This window comes from Physeter macrocephalus, chromosome 1 (genome assembly GCF_002837175.3).
Source record: "Physeter macrocephalus isolate SW-GA chromosome 1, ASM283717v5, whole genome shotgun sequence".
Lineage (NCBI taxonomy): Eukaryota > Metazoa > Chordata > Mammalia > Artiodactyla > Physeteridae > Physeter > Physeter macrocephalus.
In genome coordinates, this window is record NC_041214.2 from 94,336,993 (window position 1) to 94,353,816 (window position 16,824).

Genomic DNA, 16,824 nt, shown 5'->3' on the forward strand with positions numbered 1-16,824 from the left:
TATTGTAGAAAGAATATAGTTGGAGCTTGCTTTCTTCTCCAGTCTGACAATCTTTGCCTTTGACTGTATGCTTAATCACATTTTACATAGTTTTTCATATGACTAGATTTACCCCTGCATGTTGCTCATTGTTTTCTATATCTCTCGTGTTGTTTTTATTCCTCCGTTCTCATTTATTGCCTCCCTTTGTGTTGAACAAGTTTTTTAGTGTACCATTTTAGGTCCAGTGTTGATTTTTAATATTAAAAAAATTATTTTCTTAGTGGCTGCTTTAGGAATTACAATGTGCATTTCAGTTCATCAGTCTGCTTCAGTTTACTTACTGACTTAATTCCAGTAAAATATAGCACCTTTTTTCCAAAATACCTTCATTTTCTCCTCTCTCCTTCCTGCTATTATTGTCATATGTATTATATCTATTTCTGTTATAAGCCTACTAACACAGTGTTATCATAATTGCTTTATACAGTTTATGTCTGATGAAATTAAGAAAAAAATGCGTAGTTTTTTCTATTTTCCCATTTATATTTACCATTTGTAGTGGTCTTATTTCTCCTTGTGTATTTGAATTACCTTCTGGTGTCATTTCCTTTCAGCCTGAGAGACTTGCTTTAGTACTTTTTAAAGACAGGGCTTCTGCCATAGAATATTCACCATTAAAAAAAAAAATCTGAGGATGTTTTTATTTTTCCTTTCCTGTTTGAAGAATAATTTTTCTGTATATAGCATTCTTGGTTGACAGGGTTTATTTGTGGTTTTTTCTTTCAGCATTTTTTTTTGTATGTGTGTGTGGTACACGGGCCTCTCACTGTTGTGGCCTCTCCTGTTGCGGAGCACAGGCTCCAGAGGCGCAAGCTCAGCGGCCATGGCTCACGGGCCTAGCCGCTCCGCGGCATGTGGGATCTTCCCGGACCGGGGCATGAACCCATGTCCCCTGCATCGGCAGGCGGACTCTCAACCACTGCGCCACCAGGGAAGCCCCTCTTTCAGCATTTTGAATTTTTTTTTTAAAATCGCTTTCTAGCCTCCATTAGTTTGATGATTAGTCAGATGTTAATTATATTGTTCTCCCCGTGTATATGATGAATCATTTTTCTGTTACTGCTTTCATTATTCTTCTTTTGTGGCTTCAGTTCAAAAGTGCTGTGCCTCCATGTGAATCTTTTTGTGTTTATCCTGTTGGGGGTTCATTAAGCTTTATGGTTCAGTAGATTAGTGTTTTTCATCAAATTTGGGAAGTTTTCAGCAATTACTTCTTCAAATATATTTTTTCTCCTTTTTCTTTTTCCTCTTTTCTGATGTTGCCTTTATCCATATTTTGGTAGGTCTTTTTTCTGATTGCCTTTATACATATTTCTAGTTGTTTGGTAGGTGTGACATTATCCTACAGCAGGTCTCTGAGGCCCTGTTCATTTTTCTGCTGTCTTATTTTTTCTCTTTGGTTTTTCAATTGAATAATTTCTAATTCTCTGTTTTCAAGTTCACAGATTTTTTTTTAAATGTCACCTCAAATCTTATCTTGAGCCCATAGTGAATCTTTTACTTCTGTTGTTACATTTTTCATCTCTAGTATTTCCAGGTTTTAAATGTTAATATTTCTTTACTGAAGTTTTCTACTTGTGTAGTTGTCATCATATTTTTCTTTAATTTTTAAAATATAATTTCCCTTAATTCTTTGAACATATTAATTTATTTAGTATATATTAAACTTTTTTCAGCTTTATTGAGATACAATTGATGTATAATATTGTGTAAGTTTAAGGTACAACATTTTGATTTCTTGCCGTTATATATAGTAAAATGATTACCATCATAGCATCTGATAACATGTCACGGCTTGTAATTACTATTTCTTTTTTGTAGTTAGAACATTTAAGGTCTACTCTCTCAGCAACTTTCAGATATACAATACAGTATTATTAATTATAGTCATCATACTGTATATGAAATTCTCAGAACTTGTTTATGTTATAATTTGAAGTTTATATTCTTTGACCAGCTCCCCCTTTCCCCCAACCTCCAGCCTCTGGTAGCCACCTTTCTAGTCTGTTTGTATGAGTTGGGCTTTTTTAGATTCCACATGTGTTATCGTACAGTGTTTGTCTTTCTCCATCTGACTTATTTCACTTAGCATAATGCCCTCCCTCTCTCTCTCTCTCTCTCTCTCTCTCTCTCTCTCTCTCTCTGTCTGTCTCTCTCGCTCTCTCTCTCTCTCTCTCTCACACACACACACACACACACACACACACACATTTTCTTTATCCATTCAACTGCTGATGGACACTTAGATTGTTTCCATGTCTTGGCTGTTGTAAATAATAGTGCAATGAACATGGCAGTACAGGTATCTCTTTGAGATAGTCATTTCATTTTCTTTGGATATATACCCAGAAGTGGAATTGCTGGATCCTTTGATAGTTCTTTTTTTTTTTTTCCTGCTTTTAACGCTTTATTCATTGCAATGATATACTGAAATAATAGAGGTCAAAATGGTAACATTTCCATAAAAAGCTCCTCAAATAGTTCTATTTTTAATATTTTGAGGGACCTCCATACTATTTTCCATAGTGGCTGCATCAGTGTACATTTCCACCAGTAGTACATCTACCAGTGTACTATTATTTTCCATGGTGGCTGCACCAGTGTACATGTCCAAGGTTCCCTTTCTCTGCATCCTCACAAACACTGGTTATTTCTTGCCTTTTTGATAATATCCATTCTAACAGGTGTGGTTTTGATTTGCATTCCCTGATGATTAGTGATGTTGAGCATCTTTTCATGTACTTGTTGGCCATCTGTATGTCTTCTTTGGAAAAATGCCTGTTCAGGTCCTTTGCCTATTTTTAAATCAGATTATTTGAGGTTTGTTTTGTTTTGTTCTTTATTTTGCTGTTGAGTTGTATGAGTTCTATGTATTTTGGATATTAACCCCTTATCTAATATATGATTTGCAAATATTTTATCCCATTCCATAGGTTGTCTTTTCATTTTGTTGATAGTTTGCTGTGCAGAGGTTTTTAATTTGAGGTAGTCCCACTTGTTTTTTTTTGTTTTTGTTGCCTTTGCTTTTGGTGTCAAATCTAAAAAATCATTGCCAAGGCTAGTGTCAAGAAGCTTAACATTCTTTGAACATAATAGCTGCTTTGTATTCTTGTCTGCTAAATCCAACAGCTGTGTCTACCCAGTCAGTTTCTGTTGGCTCCTTTTCTTTTTTACCTGAGTGTAGGTCAACTTTTCCTGTTGTTTGCAGGTCTCACAGTTTTCTTGGACAGTTGGAAATGTTGGATAATATATTGTAGCAACTCTGGATTCTGTTAATTTTTTTTTATTCCCCCTGAAACTTGTTTTGGGGGTTTTCTTTCTTTTTCTTTTTTTGTAACTTACCTGCAACTAATCTATAGAATCTTTCTCCTCCCCAGTTTGAAGCCCCTGAATTCTGTGTTAAATTTTTATTCTAATTTTAATTTTTTCTCCTCATTTCTTAGGAGTTACTCTTTTTCTGCATGGCTTAGTGGTCAGCCAGTTATTGGTTAGAGATTATGTTCAAACATTTTGAGTTTATAAAGCTTCCATCATTTTTTAGATGCTTCTGTACACGGGTTCTGTACATTAAAAATTCAGGCAGTTTTTAAGTCAGCCTCAGCTTTTACTTTCTCCAAGGCCTTCTTGGATCTCCCATGCATATGTGCACAGCCTCTAAATCAGCCCAAGGGTATGTGCAGAGCTTATTTAGCCTCTCCATTTTCAGGATCTCCCTGTTATATTTCTTAGTGTTCTGCCAGTCTGTCATTTTCTCCACCTGGTGTTGCATCCTCAGGGTAGCAGAGCTGTGGGCTGAGCTAGGAGGTGATTGTGGGGGAAGGTAGTATTCCCTAGCAAGAAGGTCACCAGCCCCCACTGTCATAACTCCAATATCTAGCAGTGTTTCTTGAATAAATGCTTTTTGATTTGTTGTTGTTTTTGGTTGATTTCCTGAGCCCTGAAATGATTGATTTCTACAATGCAGTTCTTTTTACAGGTGTTTTGGGGGAGTGAATTTGCTGATCTCTTCATTCTGCTAGAGCTGAAAATCTCATTTCTTTTTGAACTTTCTGACTTCTTAGTTCTTTCCCTTGTCTCCCAACCTCAATTTAATTCACTCTAGTCAGACTTTTGTCACCACTGAAATCACTCTTGTAAGAGTCACTAACATCCTGCATTTGCCATATCCAGTTGTCTTCTATTTTCATCTTAATCATCCTTTCAGCAGCTTTTGATATAAATGGTCAGGGCCTTTTTCTGAAAACTTATTTTACTTGGCTTCTAAGGTAATCTCTCTTGCTTTTCATCCTACTTCACTGATTACTTCACTTGATTTACTTCTTTTTATACCTGTGGACAGACAGACAGATGGACGGATGGATAGGTAGGTAGGTAGGTAGATAGATAGATAGATAGATAGATAGATAGATATAGATATATAGATATAGATATATGAATATATATATGTATTTTTCTAAACTTCTTCCCTAGGTGATATTATTAGGTCCCCTTGCTTTGAGTCCCCTTTATGCGGATGACTCCCAGACATATATTTCTAGCCCCAACTTTTCTACCTTGAGCCTCAGTATTTTCACTTGGATGTCTAATAAGGATTTCAAACAGAACTCTTGATCCACTTTCTCCTCCAAATTTATTTTTAGTTTTTGGAATGATCATTTAAAAAAATAAGTCTGATTATGTCATTTTCTTGGCCTCATTGGCTTTCCTTTACATTTACTGTGAAATTCAGTTTCTCACCATTATTGAGAGTTTATATGACATACCGCCTGCCTCTCTCTGTACTTGTCTCCCGCCTCTTCCTTTACTCTACATGTTGCAATCACATTATTCTTCTAGCTATTTTTGAATATGCCAAGCCCACCTTTAGGCATTTATATTTGGAGTTCCCTGTAACTGTAGTGCTCTTCCCCCATATCCTCACATTGGTTCTCATTTTTATATCATTCAGATTTGTGTTCAGATCTTACCTTATTTGTGAGGTCTACTCCGACTTTCGTATCTAAAATAATAACCCTTTCTCTCTATCATGATCTATCCTCTTACTTTACATGAAAATATATTGTTTATTCCTCCCTGTCCTCCATAGACTGAAAGTTTCATGAGGATAAGAACTTTATTGGTCTTGTTCACTGCCATATCCTTAATACTGTAAATGATGCCTGGCACAGAATAGGCGCACTATATTTGTAGAATAACAATTTTTTTTCTGTAGAATTAGTATGTCATTAGTGTACTAATAAAGAATGACTCAGTAAAAATGGTTAGGCTTGGGATAGTTGTGTATTAAATGCATCTCAGACATGAACTTTGTCTAATATTGGCTTGATTAATAATTTAAAATATTGCTGTATGAAATTTATATTTTGGATCTTTTAGGGAAATTTTTTTTTTTTTTTTTGGCTGTGTTGGGTCTTTCGTTGCTGTGCACTGGCTTTCGCTAGTTGTGGTGAGTGGGCTACTCTTCATTGTGGTGTGTGGGCTTCTCATTGCAGTGGCTTCTCTTGTAGTGGGGCACGGGCTCTAGGCGTGCAGGCTTCAGTAGTTGTGGCACATAGGGTTAGTAGTTGTGGCTCATGGGGCTCCAGAGCACAGGCTCAGTAGTTGTGGTGGACGGGCTTAGTTGCTCTGCAGCATGTGGGATCTTCCTGGACCGGGGCTCAAACCTGTGTCCCCTGCGTCCCCTGCATCGACAGGCAGATTCTTAACCACTGAGCCACCAGGGAAGTCCTGGGGAATTTTAAAAAGAAAATTTAAGCCTCCTTTCAAAAATAGTAGAATATGAACAGGAAGTAAGGGTAGATGAATATTTTTTAAGTTCATTTGTATCATATTTTAAAAATTTTATTCATTTATTTGTAAATTTATTTATTTATTTTTGGCTGCATTGGGTCTTCGTTGCTGCGCACAAGCTTTCTCTAGTTGCGGTGAGCGGGAGCTACTCTTCGGTGCGGTGCGCGGGCTTCTCATTGCGGTGGCTTCTCATTGCGGAGCATAGGCTCTAGGTGCACAGGCTTCAGTAGTTGTGGCACACAGGCTTAGTTGCTCCCTGGCCTGTGGGATCTTCCCGGACCAGGGATCGAACCCATGTCCCCTGCATTGGCAGGCGGATTCTTAATCACTGTGCCACCAGGGAAGTCCCTAGATGAATATTTAGGTCCTTGTACTTGCTTCACTTATGCATTCTTTTTGACAAAAGATCATATGCATAACCTTAACACAACTTCTGTTATGTGGGAATTTAATAGTTCTCTGTTACCTTGGTTAATGAGTCCGGAAAAATAGATAGCTTATTTTAACATGACTGTCTATGTTAAAAACAATCGTAATATCTGAGAGGAGTGAGTCTTAGCTTACTAGCAGTTCTCCCACAAAACTAGATACCTAGTTGTGAATTGACACAGTATAGCCATACTTCAGAAATAGCTTCAATTTGGAAGAAATGGAAAGTTTTGAAATTTGTAAAATTTTCTGTGTCCTCTGTAACAGTCAAAACTCAGAGTCTGATACAAGTTATTATTTTTGTTAAAGCAAGTATTTTGTACTGTCTTAAGTTTCTGTTTATTGCTTCAGCTATCAACATTTTATAACAAGTAATGGAGTGAAAGATGGATATTTTATAAAAGGATTTTAAATATCACTGTGTACATAAGCCCAGCTCTCACAGTCAGTTTAAAGGGACAGAAGGAGAGTCATCTTGAGTTTCCTATTTCCTTTTAGAGGACATGCTAGAACCATCATAGAGTCTATCGGAAGTTTCTAGAGGAGGAGGAACATTTGCTTATTTCTGCTACCATCTTCCAAGAACTGGAGCCGACTCTGCTCTAGGACAGTTCTGCTTATTAGGCTCTTTGTCCGCAGTACACCCCCCCACCCCTCTATATTTTGGCCTTGTTTTCTAACCATAACATCATTTACCTTCCAAATTCCCAGATATGTACTTTATGTTTCTAGCTCTTCTAAATCACCATTTTAATTGAAATTGTATGTTTTCTGTCCACTTAACAGACATTTTGGTATTCTTTCTCTGTGTTATATAATTTGGACTTTATTAACTGGATTTCTGACAGCTAAGTATAATGGTTGGAATTGTTGTTAATATATATGTACTCTTCAAATTTATTACTGCAAAATTCATGGTGTTAGAAGTTGTCATATTATTTAATGTTTTGTTTTCTTGAAGCATAATTTTTTTTTTTTTTTTTTTTTTTTTTGTGGTACGCGGGCCTCTCACTGTTGTGGCCTCTCCCGTTGCGGAGCACAGGCTCTGGACGCGCAGGCTCAGCAGCCATGGCTCACGGGCCTAGGCACTCCACGACATGTGGGATCTTCCCAGACCGGGGCACGAACCTGTGTCCCCTGCATCGGCAGGCGGACTCTCAACCACTGCACCACCAGGGAAGCCCTGAAGCATAATTTTGAAACTCCCCAAAGGCAATATTATTTGTGGGATCTATAAATTTACCAGGACTGTACAATTTCCAGCATGTCATATTTTAGCTCTGGCAACTGAGCCCTTCTAATGGGGCTAACTCTCAGACTTTTCACTGTATCTTGGAAAGTAATAGGGCTTGTGAGAGTTTTCTTTGCACTCAAATTTATTTGTTTGGTGAGAAGTTTGATTTTTATTATAGTTGCAAAAATTATAGTACTAATATCTTTTTTTAGATATCTCTTACATACTGTAGACCAGTGCTTCTCAAGCTATTTGTAGTGAGGTACTGGTTTTAAAAATTTCCAATTCATTGAAGACTGATATTTTTATAAAATACAATAAAAATGAATTATGAGAAAAGTGAATTTTAAGAAAATACAAAATATAGTCCCCACTTATAAGATTCATAGATATAAAATTCTTTCAGGTTGCAATAAAAGTCTGAACACTTATTCTCAATTTCTATATTTATCGTATTGCAGAACAGTAATAAATAGTTCACAGACTTGTCTATAGATGATATTTTTAGTAACATATCTATAGCCTGCTCTTTGTAGTGCTTAATGTTATTTCAGAAGCATCTTAGTCAATATGAATAGCAGTTATCCTTTAAAAAATATTTTCATGTGTTTCCTTTTCAGAACCGAGAGCTCCAAATCATGAGAAAGCTAGATCACTGTAACATAGTCCGATTGCGTTATTTCTTCTACTCAAGTGGTGAAAAGGTAAGTCTTGTAGAATGTTGATACTGAATATTGTGATAGACTTGTTATTCTTCTAGAAATAGTCCATATCCCCCCTTCCCCTTGAAACAGCTTTGCTCATTGAATGGAAGTATTCCAAAACACAGGCCCTAGAGATTCTGACCTCAAGATATGATTATTGAATATCATTAGTTATATCAGGAAAATGTTAATGAAATGATACAGGGGATTAATTTTTAAGAATTTTCTTAAAACACTTGTCTTCAGTTCTAAAGCAAATTTGTATATATTTTAAAACCTTTTGTGTTCCTTATGTGCTCCTGGAGCCCCATGATAGTTCACCTGTTTATTGGAGGGAGGAAAATGATGTCATATTGTTAAGTGGAAGTGTTGGAGGGGAAGGGGAAGCAGGAGGACTTTAGTAGGACCAGAATGAGACTTAAACATTGGGAAGCAAGTTTAACCTATCCTTGGCTAGGGAAAAAGTTGGAAAAGATATAATATTACAGAACTTCTTAATAAGTGATCACTATTTATGATCACATTTAATTCTGTGAAAGCAAAGGATAATTAAAGATTTCATGCTTTGAATCCCCCTTGCCCCCTACCCCGACCCCCTTGGTCTTTCCCTTTAGAAGATGCAATGGCTAATGTCATTGTACTCACTGGAGCTGAAAGCATAGAAAATCAGTTTCTTCTGTTTTACCGTGGTCTTTTTCTTTATGTCTGTTCACTGTTCCTTCTTCCCAGATTCAGTCTTCCTTCACTGGTTTGGGGTAAGGGGGAGGGCAAGTAATAAACACTTCATCTTTTTGGCTAAATAAACATTACTTTGGATGAGTTCATTTGATATTCTTGGACTTCACACACCATGCTTACACTGTCCCAAAGCCCTTAGATCCATAATACCTCTTGATTTCTAGCCCAGTTCTTTTTTTTTTTCTTTTTTTAAAATTTATTTATTTATTTTTGGCCGTGTTGGGTCTTTGTTTCTGCGCGAGGGCTTTCTCTAGTTGTGGCGAGCAGGGGCCACTCTTCATCGCGGTACACAGGCCTCTCACTGTCGTGGCCTCTCTTGTTGCAGAGCACAGGCTCCACACGGGCAGGCTCAGTAGTTGTGGCTCATGGGCCTAGTTGCTCCGCGGCATGTGGGACCTTCCCAGACCAGGGCTCGAACCCGTGTCCCCTGCATTGGCAGGCAGATTCTCAACCACTGCGCCACCAGGGAAGCCCTAGCCCAGTTCTTTTTACTCACATATTTCCCAGTGTACTATTTAATCATTTTCCATTAAATTTTATTGAAATTATTTTCTTAGAAATTCTTTTTTCATGACAGAGCCTGTAATATGGGAAAATACCTATGTATTAAGCCAGAATTATGATATACATGCCTACAGATATATAGTTGTTGCACGCGCGCACGCGCATGTGTGTGTATGATAGCTAATGTTTTAACAACCATAATTAGCAAATTGGCTCTTTAGTGACTCTCATTTCTTAGGTGTTTTTTTAAATTTTTTTTTTTAAGTTTAAATGATGGCCTCTGCTTGTATTAAGGACCATAAACCCTCAAATATTTGAGCTCTTTTGTTCCTAAAGCCCATTATTTGGTTCATGCTCCTTTTTTTTTTTTTTTTTAACGTAGCAAACTGCCTGTTATGTCTTTGATCTTACCTGTTTTGACATGTCTTTACTTTTTCCTATCCCTTCCCAAATAAAATTATGGAGCATCTGTTGCTCCACAGCACTCTTATAATGGAATTTTGCATCCCTATGGGTTTTGTTATTAGATGCTAGACATTATAATCCCCCAGGGAGGAAAGTAAAGGTCAGAACTATTTGTTCCATGAACCACTGAATTTCATGTGGATTCATTTGCAGAGGCCTCACTACAAAGCCCCTTAAACATCTTCTCTTGATTACTTAATTTACATAGCTTTCCCTGGATAAACAACAAGGTCGTATTGTATAGCTCAGGGAACTATATCCAATATCCTGTAATAAACCATAGTGGAAAAGAAAAGAAAAAAAAAATATATATATATATATGTGTGTGTGTGTATGTATGTATGTATATAGCTTTTCCTGTATGCCAGGCACTGTTTTAGTGCTTTACAAATACTAACTCATTTAATTCTTACGAAGATAAAGAGCAGAAAGGGAAGCACAGACCTTTTGAACAAACCTTTTCAAGGCTACGTTTTGTGGTAGCACCTAAAGGCTTACCTGTCTGGTTTTGGTTTGGTGGAAGCCCCCATCACAATCTGCCCTTACCCTTACTTAATCCTGCAGAAGGAGTGACAATGGAGTGACTGTTACCTGTATACCCCAGAGGATGATTTCCTCCCTGCTGCTATTCAGAGCTGCTTATTTATCTTAAATGGTCTTACAGATAAAGAGCAATTGAGAAGTCATTAAGGGAAGATAACCAGAAGGACAATGCACTTCTCTCTATTATAAAAAAGAAATACATATACTTTCTAATGTTTCATTTATCTCAGAACTTTCTCTTGAGTGTTGTAAGTTTTCCAAAGTGAAAAAAGACCCCTTTTAATTTTGGATAGCTCCATTAAGAGAACAGAAAGAAAGGAAGAAAAGTTGTGATGTGTTGCTGAAAATAATGATCCTCCGTTGTCAAAAAAGGGAAGGCTTTCTAAAGATATGCAGAAGTATATAGGTTAAGGAACTTCCATCATCTTCCAGTCACCAAAATGATAATTTCTTCTTCCCCTACTCATGATCTTCACTTCCTTGCTTCTGAATTGTTCTGGCAGGACTAACATCACTCAAGAGACCAGGTAGTAAACTAATATTTCTCATATGAGAAGACGGATTCTGCTCTAGGTTTGAGAGTTCTAACTCTCCAAGAGTAGGTTACTGAGAGTGAACTCAGAGCTGCTGTTTAGAAAGGGATCTAAAAGTCTTGTGAAGAGCATTATATATTGCCTGTGTATATATATTAGAAGAGTTTAGGGGGAGGAAATAATAAACTAGTAGTTTGAAATGCCTCTGGGATATGCAAATAGAGATGCCCAGTAGACATACATGTGAGACTTCTAGGTGGTGGTGGTGGGACTCTAAGTGGAGAGATGACATTGACAAGGTTGGGTAGATAGGGTGTGTAGTCATGTTGTAGAGCTCTTAGGAGTCAGGAAGGAGGGAGAGGTGATGTTGTTTGAGCAAAGAGCTAGCAGTTTATCAGTATTGCTCTCTTGTCTTAGAATATGTTGAGGGTTGAGAGCAGGCTTCATTTGAGAGAGGTGCAAGGAAACCAGTGCCTTTGGGTTGGATCCAGGTTTTGTCTAGGGCAAGGTAGTGAAAAGAACCCTCTTTGAAGAGACTGGGGTTTGAAGCTCTGTGAAGAGTTTCTTTTGGGGTTTCAGATCGCTTAGGGGAAGCTCTGAGCAGGAGATCTCTGGTAAGAACATGAGCCTAAAGGAGGTGTGAGGAGGCAATTAGAATGAGTTGACGGCATTGTGAGAATGAGAAAGAGAAGATTTCAGTGTTTCATCATTATAGGCATGAAATTCTTGTTAGGTTCTGTGGATATGTTTAAATATAAATGGGAATATTTTGTAATCCGCTCATCATCTTCATCATCTCTGATTGTCTTTCTTCTCTATGATTTTCAATCACTCTCTTCTTCTAAGCTTTTTATCTCCTTTTCCTTCAGCCTCTGTCCACATTCTGGATTTCTGGCCCTTTCACTCTGGGCTCTTTGTCTCTTTCTGTCTCTGGGTTTCTATCCCATTCTCTTGGTCTGTGGCACCCCCTCATATTTCTTTTTCCTCTTTAACTCTGGTGTCTATCTGTCCATCTGTTTCTCTCTCTGTAGGCTACTTCTTTTCAACCTCTTTCTCTGGGTTTCTGTACCCCTCATTCATTGGGTTTCTACCCATCCTACTCTCTTTGAATATTTGATCCTTTCTACATTTTTGTGTGGATTTCCATCTGTTCTGAGCCTTTCTCATTCACTGTCTTGGTATGTCTTCTCTCTGAGCCTCTATTACTCCTTTTTGGGAAATTTTTAAAAAAGGAAAAATTTTCACTCACTATCCTGGCTTTTGACTTCAGTACTACATATCTTATTCTGTATGTTCATGTTCTACATAGTTGTATGAATAACTATTTTTAACCTTATTAAGTATTCAAAATCTCATAAAAGCTTTCCCTTTTTGCCTCATAATATTTTTAGTTATTGGTTATGTAATGTTCCACTGGGTTTTTGTACTACATAATACTCTTAACTGTTCCCCTATTGTTATTTTTAATTTTAGAATTGTAGCTAAGCTACCCAAAAGTCTCATCATAATTTTTGTCCATAAGCATTTTCCAGCTCTGAGTTCAACTGGGATGGCTGTAATATTTGACAGATATTTCCACTGACCACAGTTTGACTGAATGGTTATACCTATTTTGGTGACCTTCTCTTTATTGTGCTCCACCCTGCCATTTTAAAGACTTTTTCTTTAGGAATTATACATAATCAGCTTTCAGCCTATTAACTGTGGAAGAGAGTAGCCAATGTAGCTAGAAGAAGGAGGAATTAGTCAGGACAGGGACTAGAAATGTGACCAAATTAGTCCTAGTCATTTGTCTTCTGGTTGGAATTATTAGTATTTGCTGTAATAACTGGAGCATCTTGTAGTCAATTAGTATACTCCAGGTTAACCAATAGATTTTATTAACTGTGATTTAGTTAAGAGTAATTAGTACTCTTTCTCCTTGATCAGAGAGAAATGGAATTTTTTAAAGGTTTTGAACAGTCTGGGCTTATAATAGTTTTGTGAATTCCAAGTATCTTAGAGAATAAGTGTTTTTTAGTATTAATATTTAGCAATAGGAACCTTTTTCCCCCTCAATGAAATTTATGAAGAACCCCTGTTCTACAGGTAGAATAGATAAAAAGCAAAGTTGTTCTGGTTGAAACTGGGATATGGGACCAGCTGACTTAACCTTCCCTTGATTGCGGCTTACCTTTGTAGAACCCTGGGTCTCTGTAGGAGTATGGAAATCATATTTTGTTTTTACAGGAGCCTTCAATTTTATTTAAATTAATTAATAGGTTTCTGTAAGAAATCTCTAAGTAGCTTTACATGTAAAAATGTTTTACCTGTGGTTCATCATAGATTGATTACTTGAGTAATAAAGGCTATCTTCCTTAAATAAAACTCTCCCTCTATTTGTATGAGAGACAGTTTAAATAGCAAGGTTCACAAATTGATTTTATTCTTCATAGCAACTTTTCTATTGAGAGTAACTGTGTGGAGGGCTGTGTTCAGAAAGTGAAGATTGTACCAGTGCTTCTGGGATCAGGAAGAAGAATGCTGTGCTTGATTATGCCTGTTTGTCACTAGCCCTGGAGAGGAAAGGTTGGGGTGGATCCACTCTGAAAAGTAAAGAGCTCTGGCTTTGTGTCCAGAAGTATTTGGGTTTGCATCCTATTTGTGCCACTTGATAGCAGTATGACAGGGCAAGATATTTACCTTTGTAAGCTCTTTTCAACGCTTGTCATCTGTACAGTAGGGATTTTGTAAGGAAAAAATGTAATAATGTTTACTAAGTGCTTATCGTAGCACGTGGCATATAATTAACACATTAACTTACTATTTTACAAATTATTGTTTAATAATAGCAAATATATGTTGCACTTGCTGTGCGTCCAGACACTTAAACCTCACTGCAACCCAGTGAAGAAAGGGTATACTGTTATTATCCCCATTTTATAGAAGAAGAAACTGAGGCAGTCACAGTTAAGTAAGTTACGTAAGAGTCCTACAACTACAGTGTCAAAGTTAGGAGTCAACTCCAGAGTCTTTGTTTCCAGAGTCTGTGTAGTATTGCTATACCATTTAGCATAGAATGTAGATTTCTCTAGAAGCAGTGTGTTAGAAATGTAACACTTAAAAATGTCTTAGTAGAGCTGCAGTGGCGGCGGCGGCGGGGAAGAGCGCTCGGGCGGACCACTCTGCTTTCCCGCGCGGCGCCGCCTCCCGCCGCGTCTCTGCCTCCTGCTCGGCTCCGCCGCCAGCTTCCTCCTCCCCAGAGTGCCCTCAGCCCGCGCGCTGGCCGGCTCTCTTATGGCTACCCGGAGCCCCAGCGTCATGATTAGTGATGACGTGCCAGGTTATGACCTAGATTTATTCTGTATACCTAATCATTATGCTGAGGATTTGGAAAAGGTGTTTATTCCTCATGGACTAATTATGGACAGGACTGAATGGCTGGCTCGAGATGTGATGAAGGAGATGGGAGGCCATCACATTGTGGCCCTCTGTGTGCTTAAGGGGGGCTATAAGTTCTTTGCTGACCTGCTGGATTACATCAAAGCACTGAACAGAAGTAGTGATAGATCTATACCTGTGACTGTAGATTTTATCAGACTGAAGAGCTACCGACCGTAATGACCAGTCAACAGGTGACATAATAGTAATTGGTGGAGATGATCTCTCAACTTTAACTGGAAAGAATGTCTTGATTGTTGAAGATATAATTGACACTGGCAAAACAGTGCAAACCTTGCTTTCCTTGGTCAAGCAGCATAATCCAAAGATGGTCAAGGTTGCAAGCTTGCTGGTGAAAAGGACTCCTCGATGTGTTGGATATAGACCAGACTTTGTTGGATTTGAAATTCCAGACAGGTTTGTTGTAGGATATGCCCTTGACTATAATGAATACTTCAGGGATCTGAATCATGTTTGTGTCATTAGCAAAATTGGGAAAGCAAAATACAAAGCCGAAGATGAGAGTTCAAGTTGAGTTTGGAAACATCTGGAGTCCCATTGAAATCACCAGGAAAATTATCAAATGTTCTAGTTCTATGGCCATGTGCTTAGTAGATCTTATTGCATGTATCTTCTAAGAATTTTATCCATTTTGTACTTTAGAAAGGTCAGTTGCTGCATTCCTGAACTCTATTTGCACTATGAGCCTATAGACTATCAGTTCCCTTTGGGTGGATTGTTGCTTGACTTGTGAATGAAAAGTCTCTTAAACTACACCACTATTGAATGAAAATATTGAAATTGTATCTGTAAGAAACATTGAAAGAGAAAAATATATTAGTTTTTTAATTGGTATTTTAATTTTTATATATTCAGGAAAGAATAGAAGTGATTGAATATTGTTAATTATACCACTGTGTGTTTAGAAAAGAAGCAGTCAGTTTCATATCGGTGACAGCATTTAGAGGTATCATTATGTCGGAAAAACCGTATGTCCTGGAGTTATTTTAGTAGGTTTCAGTAGTATTAACTGTATTTTCCCACTTTTTCAGATTATTACTGGCAAATCTCTGTCAACAGTTCCTTTTAAATACAGGTCAATAAGTTATAAAAACCTACCACTTTTTGAAGTCTTCAATGTAAAAATCCTTAAAATAAAGGCTGTCTCTTTAAAAGAAAAAAAATGTCTTAGTAATGATTAACAAGGGGAGATTGTACAGTGTCTACTTTGTAGAACTTTTTTAGAAGAGAATAAATAGCCTTTTGCTGTATGATAGTAATAGTAAATAGTAATACTAATAGTAAATAGTAATAATAGCCCAAACTTAAATGGTGCTTACTATATGACTATAACCTAAACACTTTACTTAATCTTTTTTTTTTAGTCTTCTATTTTTTTGGAACAGCCTTTGAGAGGATTGTTGTTAATTCTTCTTTAAATGTTTGTTAGAATTTGCCATTGAAACCAGCTGGCTTTGGACTTTTGGGGAAGTTTTTGATTACTGATTCAATCTCTACTTGTCATACAGGTTTGTTGAGATTTTGTATTTTGTCTTGAGTCATTTTAGTGATGGGTGTGTTTCTAGGAATTTATCTACATTATCTAATTCGTTGGCACACAGTTGTTTATCGTATTCTGTTATAGTCCTTATTTCTATAAGGTCAGTAGTAATGTCCTCACTTTCATTTCTGATTTAGTTATTTGTGTCTTCTCTCTGTCAGTCTAGCTAAAGGTTTGTCATCTTTGTTGATCTTTTCAAAGAACCAACTTTTGGTTTTCTTGAATCTATTGTTTTTTTCTGGTCTCTTATTTTATTTCTGGTCTAATCTTTATTATTTTCTTTCTTCTAGTAGTTTAGGTTTAGTTTCCTCTTCTTTTTCTAGTTCTTCAGGATGTAAAGTTAGGTTATTGACTTAAGATCTTCTTAATGTAGGTATTTACAGCTGTAGATTTCCCTGAGTACTGCCTTCGCTGCCTCCCATAAGTTTTGGTATATTTTGTTTTTGTTTTCATTTATCTCTTAAGTATTTTCTAATTTTTCTTGTTTTAGAGTGTGTTGTTTAAGTTCCTTTGACCTGTTTGTTGTTAACAATGTGTTGCTTAATTTCCACACATTTGTGAATCTTTTGGTTTCCTCTGTTATTTATTTCAGGTTTTATTTCATTGTGGTTGGAGAAGATAACTTTGTATGATTTCAGTCTTTTTAAACTTATTGAGATTTGTCTTGTGACCTAACATATGACATATTCTGGATAACATCCCATGTACACTTGAGAAGAATGTGTATTCTTCTGTTTTGGGGTAGAGTATTCTATATATATATCTGTTAGGTCCAGTTGGTTTACAGTGCTGTTCAAGTCCTCTGTTTTTTTTATTGTTCTTCTGTCTAGATGTCCATTATTGAAAGTGGTGTGTTAAAGT

At 37.0% G+C, this 16,824-nt stretch overlaps 1 protein-coding gene and 1 pseudogene across 3 annotated transcripts in view; both read left to right on the forward strand.

The window, feature by feature from the left end:
- GSK3B (glycogen synthase kinase 3 beta) overlaps positions 1-16,824 on the forward strand; it is a 210,601-nt gene that overhangs the window by 97,264 nt on the left and 96,513 nt on the right. For all 3 annotated transcript variants that reach the window (XR_008617494.1, XM_024120436.3, XM_024120438.3), the window contains exon 3: positions 8,116-8,199. Coding sequence is in view for 2 of the 3 variants with exons in the window: in XM_024120436.3 (XP_023976204.1) it covers positions 8,116-8,199 (84 nt within the window). In the remaining variant the exon portion in view is untranslated. The remainder of the gene's footprint in view (positions 1-8,115; positions 8,200-16,824) is intronic.
- Positions 14,259-14,937, forward strand: LOC102978128 (hypoxanthine-guanine phosphoribosyltransferase-like; annotated as a pseudogene).